Below are 16,037 nucleotides of genomic sequence, written 5' to 3' on the forward strand. Positions count from 1 at the left end.
GATTTTTAGAAGGTAATAATTAGCTTCTACCAAATTAGCTAATTAGCATGCCATATTCACCCTTAGAACAACTGATTAGTAAAGTCACTTGACTAAAAACAGAATTTCTTTATAAACCACTTAACATATTTACTCCTGTACACAGACTATTCAAGAAAAACAAAATGGTAAATTTAATAGTTCAGACATCTTAGACAAGACTTGACTTTTGGGCTTCAGCAAGATGTGGAAACTTTTTTAAAAGAATTTTTGCTTTCTTTCTCTCTAAATTTTCCTTCCGTGCTTTGATGCGGGCTCGTTTCTCACGTTCCAGTCTAGAATAAAAAAAGCATAACAGCAATTTATACAAAAATATTTCCTTGTTATTCAATACTATCAAAATATGCATAAATCAATTACATCAAAGCTTCAAACATGCCAGTCCCTGTATTTGGTGTGTTATATATATTAATAAACTTGAATAGTAATCACTGTAAACCTACACAAGTCAAGAGCATGTGAAACCGTATACCAACTATCCCTATTTCCTGACTAGAAAGAATGTCCAGATCTTATGAACCTGTAACAAATTGAGCCTTAAGTTCAATCCTCATATGACTAAGCATCATCTCTTAGCAGAGTGTTATTCTGTGTATAGGGGAAATGATAAGCTAGAGTGAGTACTATTTGAAAGTAGGGAATTCCCATAAGTCTCAGGACATATCTCATGATGCCAAAAAGAAATTCTTAGGCTCTGGCTAGACTTACTATTCTTTAAATGAGTTTGTTCCCACACATCAGTATCCCAGGGTATGACACATTTGCTGCATAAATTACAACATACATTACTTGACCTGTAGGGTCAATTTGGGAGCTGTAAAAATTGAAAATGAAAAAAATCCTTGCATACCAAGCTCTATTTGAATTGATATCTTACAGGATATTGGTCAATAGAAATAAGTTTATATAAAATACAGCAATAAAGAGATGTACTGCTGAAGTTATTACAAATGAGGTTTTGGGGGGAAAAAAAGACAATACAATATGCCAGTGCTATGGGAGAGGTCACAGAAAATTGAGATAACACGTATTACAGCTGGATGAAGTAAAAAATATGCACATATATACGAAAAAAAGTATAAAGGCTAAACAAAGTTGAAATGAGATTACCCATTCTATTCATCAGTCTTTGCTCCAACTAAATTTTGACCATTTACAAAAACAAAGACCCATCTGAAAGAATAAAGGTTTGCTATTCTTAATATTAAGATGATGATGCTACATTCTGAAGGTGAGGCTTAAAAAGGTAGTTTCAAAAACAAAATCATTAGAATATGTATAAAACCTGTAAAAGTGATACTGGATTGATACATTCTCATACATTATTTTAAAAGTTATGTCATGGCCAGGTGCAGTGGCTCACGCCTGTAATCCCAACTTAGGGAGGCCGAGGTGAGAGGATCACGAGGTCAAGAGATCAAGACCATCCTGGCCAACATGGTGAAACCCTGTCTCTGCTAAGAATATAAAAATTAGCCAGGCGTGGTGGCACATGCCTGTAGTCCCAGCTACTCAGGAGGCTGAGGCAGGAGAATCGCTAGAACCCGGGAGGTGGAGGTTGCAGTGAGTCGAGATCGCACCACTGCACTCCAGCCTGGCAACAGAGCAAGACTCCATCTCAAAAAAAAAAAAAAAAAAGTGATTTATAACTTCACCCCGTATGACTAAGGGACAAAAGGATCAAACAGCACAACCCTGGGCTTGGAGCAATCTCAGAGAAAAAGTGCAGTCAGATTTCTTCAGTTGCTTAGCATCTCAACTAGGTCTTAAATGTGAATAGCAAAGATTTAAAAGCTGTAGCAACAGAAGAAGCAACAGTGGAAAATAAGCAAGGAACACTTAGGAAACAAGGCAAGAGTTCTGACTTCGATGAAAGGTAGGTAGCTAAGACTTGCAGGAATGCTGGGAGGAAAAGAGTTTAAGATTTTGTCCTGTAGACAAGAAGGTGTTGTATGTTTCTGAACAGCCCTGATGTGATTTAAAAAAAAAAAAAGTCTTGAGGAAAATTAGCCAGGAAGCAATACTTGATTGGACTGGAGTCAAGAAGATGTTCGGTAATTCAATTTGATGAAGACATACACTGCACTAGGGCAAAGACAATGGGAGAAGAAAAGACAGATCCTGGAGACATTCTGCAGCAAGAATTAAATCAAGGACTGATTAAATATATAGCAATGGTGATGAAAAAGATGACTGACGGTTTAGGGCTAATGTAGACTGGATGTACTACAGATAAAATGAGGAGAGGTAGCTGGTTCAGTAGGGAGATGAGTAATTTTAAATGTGATTCTAAAGTACACCAAACACTTTAAAGCCAAGCTTAAAGATACATTCCATTCCTATTTAAATTGTTTTTAAAAATTTGTTTTGGTATGAAAATTGGGGAGGGAAAATCGGTTTCTGAGGAACTTGCTACAAGTAGAATGTATTATTGAAGAGTTGTTACAAACTGTGGTTCTTGTGCTGCTATCGTGCTGCTACGATTTCCCCTTTAATTTTCCAGCTGCCTTCCCAGCCTTGAATTCTGATTTCTAAGCACCTTTAGCCAGGAGCCCTTCAGTTCCTCTGCCCTGTCTCTCTCTGGAGCCACAGCAATGGGAGTTGGGTAGCACCCTTGGCCCAGGAAACCATAAACTAGCAATACTTTTCCCTTCTAATTGCAGTTTTGGGGATTAAACTATATCCTCTGGCTTTGTCTCCTTTTGGATATGGCCCAAGTGTTTTAAAATAGCTCTTTAAAAAAAAATCTTAAGTTTGTATAGTTACCAGTGAGTGGTTCATGGGAACACTGCACTCCTCTATCATAACAGAAGCCCTATGTTCTCCCTGTTCAATGATAAACCTAATGCAGGAAAAAATGTGCTAAAGGAAATATTTGGAGATCAACATTCTGCAGGACAACATGAGTTTAGATATAATATAACAGACTTCTCTTCCTAGCCCCATTTCTTTTCAACAGCCTTGCAATAACATGAACTCACATTGTATGCAACTGAATTATTTGGACCTTCATTTTAACATAACAGTAGAAATTTTTCCATTTACATATAGATACAAGAATAGAAAGGCAATAAAACTTTTGAAAGCATACTACAATGTTAACAGTGGCTATTTCTTTTTTTTTCTGTTTTTTGAGATGAAGTCTCACTCTGTCGCCCAGGCTGGAGTGCAGTGGTGCAATCTCAGCTCACTGCAACCTCCACCTCCCAGGTTCGATCAGTTCTCGTACCTCAGCCTCCTAAGTAGTTGAGATTAAAGGAACATGCTACCATGGCCGGCTAATTTTTGTATTTTTAGTAGAGATGGGGTTTCGTCACTTTGGCCGGGCTTTTCTCAAACTCCTGACCTCAAGTGATCTGCCTGCCTTGGCCTCCCAAAGTGCTGGGACTACAGGTATGAGCCACCGCGCTTGGCTGACTGTGGCTATTTCTGATGGTGAGCTTATATATGACTTCAATTTTCTTTTTTACCTGACTATTTTTTTTGTTTGTTTTTGAGACGGAGTCTCACTCTGTCACCCAGGCTAGAGTGCAGTGGCGCGATCTCTGCTCACTGCAAGCTCTGCCACCCGGGTTCACGCCATTCTCCTGCCTCAGCCTCCCGAGTAGCTGGGACTACAGGTGCCCGCCACCATGCCCGTCTAATTTTTTGTATATTTAGTAGAGACGGGGTTTCACCATGTTAGCCGGGATGGTCTCGATCGCCTGACCTCGTGATCCACCCACCTCGGCCTCCCAAAGTGCTGGGATTACAGGTGTGAGCCACGGCACCCAGCCTGACTTTCCTATTTTTTAAAATACTTATGTAAAAACAGAAATTAAAATTTAAAGACAGCTTAAGCTTTCTTTATGTCATCTGGTATGATATATGACCATATGTCATCTGGTATAAAAATAATATGTTTTATTAAAGGTACTTGTGCTCACCTGAGAAAATGGTCCACATAAGGCAAGGCAAAGAATCGTTTCCTATTGTATCTTTTATTTAGGTGCCAAGGTATAACCCACTGCTTGAACTTGTGCCTGCCAATAAAGCAAAAAGTTATTTGCCTTAAAGAAAACATTTAATATATTTTCACTTTCCTAATTTACCTCAAAAGGGTTAGTCCAAATAAAAATTAGTAGAAAATAAAACATAAACGTTTTTAGTGAGATGCTTTGGCAATTTCTCTTTTCTGTGTTGGACTTAAACCCCATTAAAAGAACCTACCAAATGAGTTATGAGTTAAATGGTATAATGTCAAGAGTACAGGGAAGGTCTCTAACCAAAATGCCTTCCCCATTCTGCCTACGTTTAAAAGTCTAATGATATTTCATCTTGGTTGTTCAGCCCAAAGGTAAATAAACCTCCTTCTGAGGGGAGGTTTATTTACCTTTGGGTTGAACAGCCTCCCCACCGAAGGTGGTTTATTTATACCAGGTCTTCTCATTTACACCTCAGCATGAAGGCTGATTACCAGATCCTTTCCCAAAGGCTGACAAGACTCTGGGATTTGAATGTAGGAGAAACAAGGAGGTATAAAAAATAAACTACTTCATAATTTGCCCTAGGGCTTATCCTGATGGCAATGGGAGCAAACTGAAACTGGTTCATGTGACATTCCCTGAGACTTTAAAAAAAATAGTTCCAGGTTCTCAATGTGCAAAGAGGGCAGGTGTGTGTCCTGAAGTTAGCTTCATGGATTTTATACCTTCTGAAGTGATACGTGTACATGTACATTTTTCTGAGGAAACGATCCCTAACTTTCATCAAATTCTCAAAAGGCCTTGTGATTCATATAAGACTAAGAACCACTACAATAAAGACTTACAGGTAACTGAATCATAGGAATGGGATGTCTGGGCTGGTTTTACCAGACAAAGCTACCTTCATTCATATCCTCCTTCATTAAAGTCCAAAGGGGTGTGGGGCCTCTTCTTTTATTAGACATATCTCTAATATTATCTCATATGGTACAAATTTTTTTTTTTTTTAAAGATATTGGGCAGGGGAATGAGGCATGGATTTCCACTCTCATCTTAGAAGAGCCACAGTGTTAACTACATACCAGATGATTCTTCCAAAGATGTCTCTTCTCCAAGCACCAGGTCTAGCTCTTTCTTGACCAGTCTGAAGAAGCCTTAGGGCATCTTCTCTTTCCTGGACAACTTTATCTAATGCATCCATGGAATCTACTACCTGAAAAGAGAATAGAAAGATACAATTTCAACAATCATCTACTACAAAATTCCTAAAAAAGAGAATGTATAAACACTTCTGCTACAGAAAACTTATGAATATTTATGCCAAAGAACCACTCTGTTAAGTATTTCCTAAAAATCTTTTTGGCACAAGTATGTCTACATGGGTGTCTAGATTACCACTTTCTGTATTTTTAAAAAAGCTTACAGTTTTAACTACAAATATATTTCCATTAGTTTTGTTTGGAGTGAGATACACTTATATAGATTCCTTTTGGAGACCCAATTTGATTCATGTTATTTCAAAACTCAATGAGCTAATAAGAAGTGATAACAATTTGCTATTTTCATTATATAAAAAAAGACATGTTCTGGTCTCAACTAATCACTGTGTCCTTGACATGCAGACACAGATATTGTGGCCTGCTTGGTAGCTGTTGCTACTACAGGGAAAGGAATAGCAGTCCATCCAGATGTGAATCTCCAAAGATTTATCAAGATGCAAGATGATACTATTAAACTTCTATTTGTTTTTACCTCTTTAAGATTTCTATTGTTTTATAATGTATATATTGGCAGAGTTTTATACACATATATATTTTTTAGACAGAGTCTTGCTCTGTCACTCAGGCTAGAGCGCAGTGGCATGATCTTGGCTCATTGCAACCTCCACCTTCCAGGTTCAAGCAATTCTCCTGCCTCAGCCTCCTGAGCAGCTGGGATTACAGGCACCTGCCACCACACCCAGCTAATTTTTTGTATTTTTATTAGAGATGGGGTTTCACCATGTTGGCCAGGCTGGTCTCAAACTCCTGGCCCCAGGTGATCTGCCCACCTTGGCCTCCCAAAGTGCTGGGATTACAGGCATGAGCCACCGCACCCGGCCTTATATTTGTTTACATATAAATATTCATATGTTGGGGATTGTAATGTGAGATGGGCCAAACTTTTTCATAGTCCTAAATACATACTGAGAGCCATTTTATGTGTATGTCCCTTAAGCATCACAACAGATATCAAATACTGCATAAGCACATTTGTTTCTCATAAGAATCCTCAAAAAAAGCACAGATTATAATCCCCCAAGTAGTTATGAGATCTGAAAAAGATATGAAAGCCACAAATTTAGATAAATTACTTCATAATCTGTTTTGTTTTTGTTTTTTGAGACAGGGTCTAGCTCTGTCACCCAGGCTGGAGTGCAGTGGCACGATCTTGGCTCACTGCAACCTCTGCCTCCCAGGCTCAAGCAATCCTCCCACCTCAGCCTCCCAAGTAGCTGGGACTACAGGCATGCACCACCACACCCATCTAATTTTTGTATTTTTTTGGTAGAGACAGGGTTTTGCCATGTAGCCCAGGCTGGTCTCAAACTCCTTGGGCTCAAGTGATCTATTTGCCTTGGCCTCCCAAAGTGCTGGGATTACAGACGTGAGCCATTGCACCCGGCCCATAACCTGCTCAGTTCACACTCAGCACTTCTGCTATCCTCAACTTCACTAAATGCCTTACAGTAGCTGAATTCACATGCCTTCCTCTTAACTATTTTATTTTCTACAAAATCCCTGAAAAAGAAATGATGACTAAGACAAATTCTATTTTGAAGACAAGCAAACTTAGGAGAGTAAAGGGACCACATTGATAAGGGCTTTATATAAAACTCTCTAATCTTCAGAAATGTTTAGTAAAGCTGGTTGTTCACTAACTGCATTAAAGAGTTTGCCTAAGCAAGGGTAAGACTTGAGGCTTCCAGCTGAAATCCAGTGTTAGCTCACAAAGATAGAAAGTAAATGGTTACCAAGTCCACAGAATTAACATTCAGAAGTTCATGCCAAGAAATGTGAAGGAAAATCAAAAGTATTATTTAGATATACCTTATTGAAAACAAGTCAACCTCAAAGAGCCTTCTTTTCTATAAGTTTCTCAGTGCCAAGAGCGTCAGTTGAGAGAATATAAAATAGGACTGTGTTCCAGGGTAAGAGTATACACTTCTCTTTACAGCCAAGAATTAACATTACAGAGCAGCCCTTGAAACACATGTTTTTAAAAGAGACAAAAAGATACACTTGCAAAATTATAATCAATCTTTCAACATTTGCCTTGTTTCTGTATTTCAAACACAAAGGGACTAACATGTCATTTATTTGTGTGATAAATAGGTACTAATACTCTGAAGAGAAGCACATATAGTGAGGGTCATTTATCTCAAATGGATAGTTAATACTTTAGTTACAACCATAGCTAACTTTTGTGCCAGAATTATATCATTTCTCCCTTAATTTTTATATTATTCTCTAAGTAAAATTTGTCTGTAATATGCTTCAAATGGATATCAACTCACATCAGTGATAAGAATTATATCCCAATTATAATTCTTCTTTTCTCTTTTACTCTTCCTTAAACAGTTCCAAATCTTCGGTTTCTATCTTATATTGAGAACTTTTTTAAAATTTTTGCTTAATAAAGTTTCCTTAGTAGTATGTCACAAAACACTGGAAACACCAGATGTATTTGAAGTTTGAAAAAATTATGGTCACTTTCAGCTTCTCTGGAGTAAACTTTTATTATTTTGGGTTCTACTGATTGAGAAAGTGCAGTACATATGACCTACTGGGCTGAAGTTCACCTCTGAAATACATATTTAAAGCAGATAATCCACGGTTGAAGTTCAAAAGTTCTGCAACAGCACCATTATAGCAAAAGCTTTTTCATCAAATAATGTGTTCTTTATAAAGCATCCTTACTTGTCAATGCACTTTTTATTTTTTATTTACTGAGACAGGGTCTTGCTCGGTCACCCAGGCTAGAGTTTGGTGGTGCAATCGTGGCTCACTGCAGCCTCAACCTCCCAGGCCCTATACTTTTAAAAAAGTTCAATGTCAGGAAACACAAAGACTGAGTCTCCAGATTAAAGGAGACTGAAGAGACACATGAAAATTCATGATGCAGAATTTTCTTTTGCCATAAAGGACACTTGGGATAATTGACAAACTCTGAATAAGATCTGCAGATTACAGCTAATAGAACTGTATCAATGTTAATTTCCTGATTTTGAAATTTACATAGTGGTTATATAAGGGAATATCCTGGTTTTTCTGAAGTTTTTATAGATAAAGGGATGTCATGTGTACAACTTACTCTCAAACATTTGAGAAAAAATACTGTGTATGGAGGACTGATAGATGCATAGAAGGATAAGGTAAATGCAGTAAAACAGAGGAATCTGGAGGGTATATGAGAATTCCTTCTACTATTCTTGTAATTTTTCTGTGAGTCTAATATTATGTCAAAATAAAGATAAAAGAAAAAAATGTTATATAACTCAACTTTCACTACATCAGAATAACCTTCTCCATAATTAGGGTAAATCAATGAGGTTTCATTTTATACCTTCTTTGATTTTCTCCAGGGATCGTTATGTCCTTCCATCTTAAAGGCAGTGTGGTAAAAATGGCTGCGACTGGTGTGAGGAAAGGAAACTAAAGTAGCTAAGGTTAGGTAGCAGGACTAATGCTATTACAAAAACTGAGTTCTGTTCTCACTACTTACTGTGCCACAGAAAAAAATCAATAAAGGGTTGATCTTGAAAGCATCGAGTAAAAACATACATCTAAATAAAAACATAAGTCTTCGGCCGGGCACGATGGCTCACACCTGTAATCCCAGCACTTTGGGAGGCTGAGGCGGGCAGATCACGAGGTCAGGAGTTCAAGACCAGCCTGGCCAACATGGTAAAACCCCGTCTCTACTAAAAATACAAAAAATTAGCCAGTAGTGGTGGTGTGTGCCTGTGGTCTCAGCTACTTGGGAGGCTGAGGCAGGAGAATCGCTTGAACCCGGGAGGCGGAGGTTGCAGCAAGCCGAGACTGTGCTATTGCACTCCAGCCTAGACAACAAGAGCGAAACTCCGTCTCAAAAAATAAAAATAAAAAAGTAACCAACTTTTCACAATATTGTAAATATACTAAACACTACTGACTATTACACTTAAAAATGGTCAAGACAGTAAATTTTATGTTATGTGATTTTTACCACAGTTATTTTAAAAAGCAGTGAAAAACTCATCTAGTTACTAAGGAAATGGTTAAACCAGAACTACAAATGTAAAGTGGTATAGCTACTTTAGAATACAGTTTGGCGGTTTCTTAAAATGCTAAATATAGATTTATCATATAAGCCAGCAATTTTACTCCTAGGTATCTACTCAAAAACATTTGTCCACATGTATGTTAGAAGTTGCAGGTAGGTTTGGGAAGCCAAGGTGAGTAGGTCACTTGAGGTCAAGAGTTTGACACCAGCATGGCCAACATGGTGAAACCACATTTATACCAAAAATACAAAAATTAACTTGGCATGGTGGTACGTGCCTGTAATCCCAGTAACTTGGGAGGCTGAGGCAGGAGAATTGCTTGATCCTGGGAGGTAGAGGTTGCAGTGAGCCAAGATATCACACCACTGCACTCCAGCCTGGGGGCAACAGAGTGAGACCCACCTGACACACACACACACACACACACACACACACACACACACACACACACACACACAAACAAAAAAAACAAAAAACACGTTGCAGGTAGAAATGAGGAATGACTGCAGATGAGTATGAGATTTCTTTTAGGGGCGATGGAAATGTTTCCAAAGGAGCTATGATGGTTGCACTACTCAAATTTACTAAAAATCAAACAAATAAGAAAAAAAAATCTATTTGACAAGAAATACAGGAACCACATACTCACTCCTTTTAGCTGTAATCATGTATACCAGTCTCCAGCCTCTCCCAATCCTTACCTTATCTAACCGCTCTGGACTTGGCATTGGCAATCTCTGCCGCTTGGCCTCCTGCTCTAGGGTTAGAAGCATGTTTCTTTCTTTCAGTAAGACATACCTATACAAAAGAACACAAACCTTGTGATGCTATTCTGTGGTTATGTTAATAAAGTTGTGATTTCTGACATCAAAATTAATTATCTGTACTTGAAAGTCACTTAGAGGCGAGGTGCTGTGGCTCACACCTGTAATCCCAGCACTTTGGGAGGCTGAGGTGGGAGGATCGCTTGACCTCGGGAGTTCAATACCAGCCTGGGAAACACAGCTAGACCCCATCACTACAAAAAATAAAAAATATAATTAGCCAGGCATGGCAGCACACACCTGTAGCCCCGGCTGTTTGGGAGACTGAGGCAGGAGGACTGCTTGAGCCTGGGAATTTGAGGCTATAGTGGGCTAAGATCACACTACTATACTCCAGCCTGGGGATAAAGTGAGATCTTGCTTCAAAAAAAAAAAAAAAAAGTCATATTAGAAATCTCAATATATAAAATATGATTACAAAGAATAATCCATTATACATAACTATCTTTGCTTATCCATGTGTTCAATAAACCTTCCATTTGCCACATGTATTAAGTGCTAAGAGAGCTACAAAGAGGCATAAAACATAGTCCTTACATTCTGAGTGGAGAGTAGAGAAGGCAGATGGAAGATAAATAACATTTACTGAGTACCTATTATATGCCAGACAATGTGTTAAACATTTTATATACACTTATTTCATCTAGTTTTCACAACCACCTTCTGAGGTTGGTATTATTTCCACTTACTAAACGAAGAAGCTAAGGCTGAGAGAAGTAAGGTATTCTGGGTCATACAGGTAATTCAAGATTCAAATCCCTGATCTCTGTGTATAAAATCCATTCTATTTTAACTCCACCATGCTGCTTCTGAAACTGTAATGTGATGTGGGATAATAAGTGGGACAGGCAATAAGTACCAGAAGAATTAAGTGGGGGAGATGAGAAACATCTCTTCTAGCTAAGATGACCAGGGAAAGAGTCATAGAGATGGAATTTATGATAGAAGGGAGAGCAGAGCAAACATAATCAAAGGTACTGAAGCAGCAGAGCTAAAGTGAAGGCAGATTTTCTGAATACATCTATTTGGGAATACGAGTTGGGGCCAAGTGCAGTGGTTCACACCTGTAATCCCAGCACTTTCAGAGGCCGAGGCGGGTGGATCACTTGAGGTCAGGAGTTCGAGACCAGCCTGGCCAACACGGTGAAACCCCGTCTCTACTAAAATACAAAAATTAGCTGGGCATGGTGGTGAGTGCCTGTAATCCCAGCTACTCAGGAGGCTGAGGCAGGAGAACCTGGAATGGAAGGCGGAGGTTGCAGTGGGCTGAGATCGTGTCATTGCACTCCAGCCAGGGCGACAAAGCGAGACTTTGTCTCAAAAAAAAAAAAAAAAACAAGAGAAATGGCAAAACTTTAGTTGGTTGCAGCCATGATGAATGTTGAAATAGCCTTAACTATCCTTTCACTGATAACCCACGGTAACTAATAGTGCTTTAATACAACTTATTTTTCTATAATGAATAAACATAGTATCAGTGGTTTTCATAAACACTTCACAATTCTTTAATTTGTCATGAAAGATAAACAATGCTTTACATCAACAAACATAAATGTTGGCTGGGCAAGGTGGCTCATGCCTATAATCCCAGCACTTTGCGAGGCCAAGGCAGGCGGATCACTTGAGGTCAGGAATTCAAGACCAGCCTGGCCAACATGGTGAAACCCCATCTCTACTAAAATACAAAAATTTAGCTGGGCATGGCAGCATGAGCCTATAATCCCAGCTACTTGAGAGGCTGAGGCATGAGAATTGCTTGAACCTGGGAGGTGGAGGTTGCAGTGAGCCAAGATCATGCCACTGCATTGCAGCCTGGGTGACAGAGTGAGACTGTGTCTCAAAAAGATAAAATTAAAAAAAGCAAATGTCTACTAGAGTCCCTAGGCAGATAACACTTATGAAGGAAGCAGACATAGTGAAAGAACCACAGGGTGGCCGAGAAGTGGTGTGTCCCTACTCCATCTAGAAGGGACAGTTGCTCCGCAGACCAGCCAAGTTGTTGCCATGTAGGAATGCAGGGCCGGTGTTGCCAAATCACAGGTCTCATTATTCAAGAGCCGACAGAAATAATATTTTCTGTGTGAAACTTCCCAATTTAAAAAACAATTACAGTCCAAACAAAACATATCTTCGGGCTACATACAGTACATTAAAAATGCAACCCTGTCTTAAATCCTCTCAACCCTCTCTAATTCATCAGAGCCTGCCAGAAAAATCTACCTAAATTCTCAATTAAATGCATCCTCCAACACACCTTTCCAAAGCAAACACACTAACAATTACAGATCATGAAAATGTAATAAAAAGGAGAGAATTCTCAATATAACCAATGGCTGGGTGCAGTGGCTCATGCCTGTAATCCCAGGATGTTGGGAGGCTGAGGTGGGAGGATCACTTGAGCCCCAGTGAGACTAGCCTGGGTAACATAGGGAGACTCCCTCTCCACAAAACGCAAAAAAATTAGCTGGGTGTGGTGGTGCATACCTGTGGTCCCAGATACTCAGGAGGCTGAGGTGGGGGATCACTTGAGCCCAGGAGGTCAAGGCTGCAGTAAGCCGTTACCGTACCACCACTGCACTCCAGCCTGGGCAACAGAGTGAGACCTTGTCTCAGAAAAAAACAAAAGCAACCAACTTTCTCTGTTTCATTTTATTAATTAACTGAAATTGCTAGTATAAACGTGTTAGTAGGACCAATGTAAATTACAGTAAAATTTCTGAATTCCCAACTACTTGAGAATTGTGACATTTGTCATAATCTAACCTCTGTCATATAAAATCTTTCATGATCTTAAACATCAGATTTATCATCCATAGTACTACAAAAGAAATCGCTTTACTCAATTTCTTATATCAGATAGACTGTTTTTACCTCATTGTTACACTATAACTGCTTCAAACGTCTAGATGTTAATGTACTTAGTATACTTACCAAAGTTTGTGTAAATCTTCATTACTTTTGTTCCTTAGTTGCTGACAGGTCCATGCTGCTCCTATTAAAATAATACATAACATGAAATAACATTTCCAGCCATGTGCCCTTTGGCAAATTATTTAAGCTCTCTAAACCTGTCTAAACCTGTTTCTTTATCTGTAAAATATATAACAGCTTTTTTATAGTATATAACAATGTGTAATTAGAGATAAATTAGGTAACATACGAAAATACTATTAACATGACTGGCAATAGCATTCAAAAAATGTTAGCATTAGTACAGAACATATTTTCACACCCTAATGACAAAATACTTAGTCATTATAAATTAACTGGGGCGGTGGTTCACACCTGTATTCCCAACGCTTTGGGAGGCCAAGACGGCGGGCATCACCTGAGTTTGGGAGTTCAAGACCAGCCTAACCAAGATGGCGAAATCCTGTCTCTACTTAAAATACAAAATTAGCTGGGCGTGGTGGCACGTGCCTGTAATCCCAGCTACTCAGGAGGCTGAGGCAGGAGAATCACTGGAATCCGAGAGGCAGAGGCTGCGGTGAGCTGAGATTGTGCCACTGCACCCCAGTCTGGGCAACAAGAGCAAAACTCCATCTCTAAATAAATAAATAAACTTTAAATTATCATTAAAAAATAAAATCTAAAATAAGCCCTAAACCTTACTTTAGTTAATAATTTCAGCCTATTCCTTATCTAACCATCTTGCCAATCTGCCAAGGAACAATTAACTCCACTATTATATTGTCCCTTTAATTTTCTCTAGTAGACTGTCCCAAAGAAAACTGAAAAAGGAAACATCTAAATAATTCCTAAACTGGTTATATAATCCTAGAACGATGGTGGGAGGGGGGGTTCCATAAATATATTTAACGTTGACAAATCCAAGTATCTCACCAGATTTTACTTTTTCTTGCCCCCAGTTTTTTGGGTCATCAAAAAATTCTTCTAGTCCTTTCCTTGACAATGTGGTATGAAGTAATCTATATTGGTGAAAGGATGTCACATTTGGTGTACTCTTAGGCAACAAACTAAGAAAAAACCTGCAATTGAACACACATAAACAAGTAAAGTTTTATAATATCTGGATTTTATAAGCAATAAACATTATCATAATAAACATAATCATTTTGTCATCGATAACATTTTAAAAAGCTACTCAGGGTTTCTTCACAAGAATTAATTTTTTTTTTCTTATTTAGAGACTGGGTCTCACTATGTTGTCCAGGCTGGTCTCGAACTCCTGGGCTCAAGTGAGCCTCCCACCTTGGCCTCCCAAAGTGCTGGGACTACAGGGATGAGCCACCATGCTTGGCCACAACAAATTTTGAAAATGCTTTAGAAAGTACTGTTAATACTGCATTATAGAAGCTGCTACCTTATAATTTCAGAGGTAACATATTTACACAATTATATTTTAAGGTAACATTTTTGGGTCCTTCTTACATTGCTAATGGGTGCAAGCGCAGGTAAAAAGAGCAGTCAATTTTGCAACATGTGGGCTGGGCACGGTGGCTCACACTTGTTATCCCAGAAATTTGGGAGGCCGAGGTGGGAGGATCACTTTGAGCCCAGGAGCTCAAGACCAGCCTGGGCAAGATGGCAAAACCTCATCTTTAACAACAATACAAAAATTAGCCAGGCATAGTGGCACGTGCCTTATAGTCCCAACTACTCGGGAGGCTGAGGTGGGAGGACGGTTTGAGCCTGGGAGGCAGAGGTTTCAGTGAGCTGAGATCACACCATTGCACTCCAGCCTGGGCGACAGAGTCAGTCCCTGTCTCAAAAAGAAAAACAAAAAAACCTCACAATTTTGCAATATGTGTCAGGAGCCTCAAATACTTCCTCCTTTAATTCAGTAATTCTACATCTAGAAGTTTCAACTGAAAAAATTATTATAGATGGGAATTTATAAATTAAGATGTTTATTAAAACACTATATAGGATGTCAAGTTCTTAATTATGTAAATACGCAGCTAAGAATGGTTTAAAAATTACTGTGCATCTGGATGATAAATTATTATGCAGTAATTCAAAAATCCTGTTTTTAAAAAATAGTTAATGACCTGAGATGATTTGAAACTAAATAATGAAGTTTATCACAAGTGTTGTATCCCTACCAAAAATATTTAGCCTAAATCTAATAATGAGGAAACAATCAGACAAATCCAAATGAATAAGATTCTTAAAAAGCTAATCTCATCAAAATGTCAACAACATTAAGAAAAAAAAAAAAAGAAATTGTTCCGGATTAGAGACTAAAGAGTCATGGCAACCAATGTAATAAATGATCCTTCACTGGATCCAGGACCAAGAAAAATAAATAAATAAAAGAAGTTACTAAGCTACCAGTTACTTTCATTGTAACACATCCTGTAAATACAAATATCTCTTCTTTTTTAATCCATCCAAACTTGACACAGACTTGAGTATCACAACAAAAACATCTTCGGTAAAGTTTTTCGCACCTCACCCAGCCCAAGAAGATGCTTCTGTACTTATAGATGTATTTACTTCAACAAATGCTGGACATCTACAAACCCCATATACTGTCTTGTCCACAGCAGGCAGCAACAAAATGAGGAAGGAATAGAAATGTCGGAGGCGAGCGACTTCTCCAAGGTCACTCACTTCTCACCAAAGAGGGCTCCGGCTCTGCCATCCAGGCGGCCGTTCCATTCTTGAGTTGTTCTCGGCATTTCGGCAACCAAACAAGATCCAAAGTTGGAGAGGTGGGCAAACCTACTTTATACATCACTCACCCTGTGCAGGCAGGAACCTGAGGAGTTATTAACGATCGGGAAGCTTTCAGGGCGGATGAAACTCTCCTACAAAGAAGGGCCAAACCGGCCGCAGCCATGTTTTCGCATAACTGGCAAAACGCGTTTCCACCAACGATAGCGTCACTTCCGGCGTCTCAAGCCGGCGGTGAGGAGAATAGAAAACTTGCCCTCACTT

The 16,037-nt window shown here is 38.9% G+C and overlaps 1 protein-coding gene across 3 annotated transcripts; it reads right to left on the reverse strand.

Moving 5' to 3' along the window:
* Nucleotides 1-149: 149 nt before the first annotated feature.
* MRPL47 (mitochondrial ribosomal protein L47) lies at nucleotides 150-16,008 on the reverse strand. 3 transcript variants are annotated; one of them, XM_019023789.4, is made up of 7 exons: nucleotides 15,842-16,008; nucleotides 13,977-14,122; nucleotides 13,065-13,125; nucleotides 10,011-10,107; nucleotides 5,087-5,217; nucleotides 3,966-4,061; nucleotides 150-314 (listed from the first exon to the last, which is right to left on the reverse strand). In XM_019023789.4, exons 1-7 carry the CDS (start codon nucleotides 15,937-15,939, stop codon nucleotides 191-193), a joined length of 753 nt encoding a protein of 250 aa, XP_018879334.1. In that variant the 5' UTR covers nucleotides 15,940-16,008; the 3' UTR covers nucleotides 150-190. The 3 variants fall into 3 exon arrangements, with proteins under 3 accessions (XP_018879334.1, XP_018879335.1, XP_055237786.1); XM_019023790.2 differs by lacking the exon at nucleotides 15,842-16,008 and adding an exon at nucleotides 15,548-15,566; XM_055381811.1 differs by lacking the exon at nucleotides 13,977-14,122 and having other exon boundaries at nucleotides 15,842-15,976.
* Between the last annotated feature and the right edge of the window lie 29 nt (nucleotides 16,009-16,037).

The sequence above is a fragment of the Gorilla gorilla genome, chromosome 2 (assembly GCF_029281585.2).
Source record: "Gorilla gorilla gorilla isolate KB3781 chromosome 2, NHGRI_mGorGor1-v2.1_pri, whole genome shotgun sequence".
Classification (NCBI taxonomy): Eukaryota; Metazoa; Chordata; class Mammalia; order Primates; family Hominidae; genus Gorilla; species Gorilla gorilla.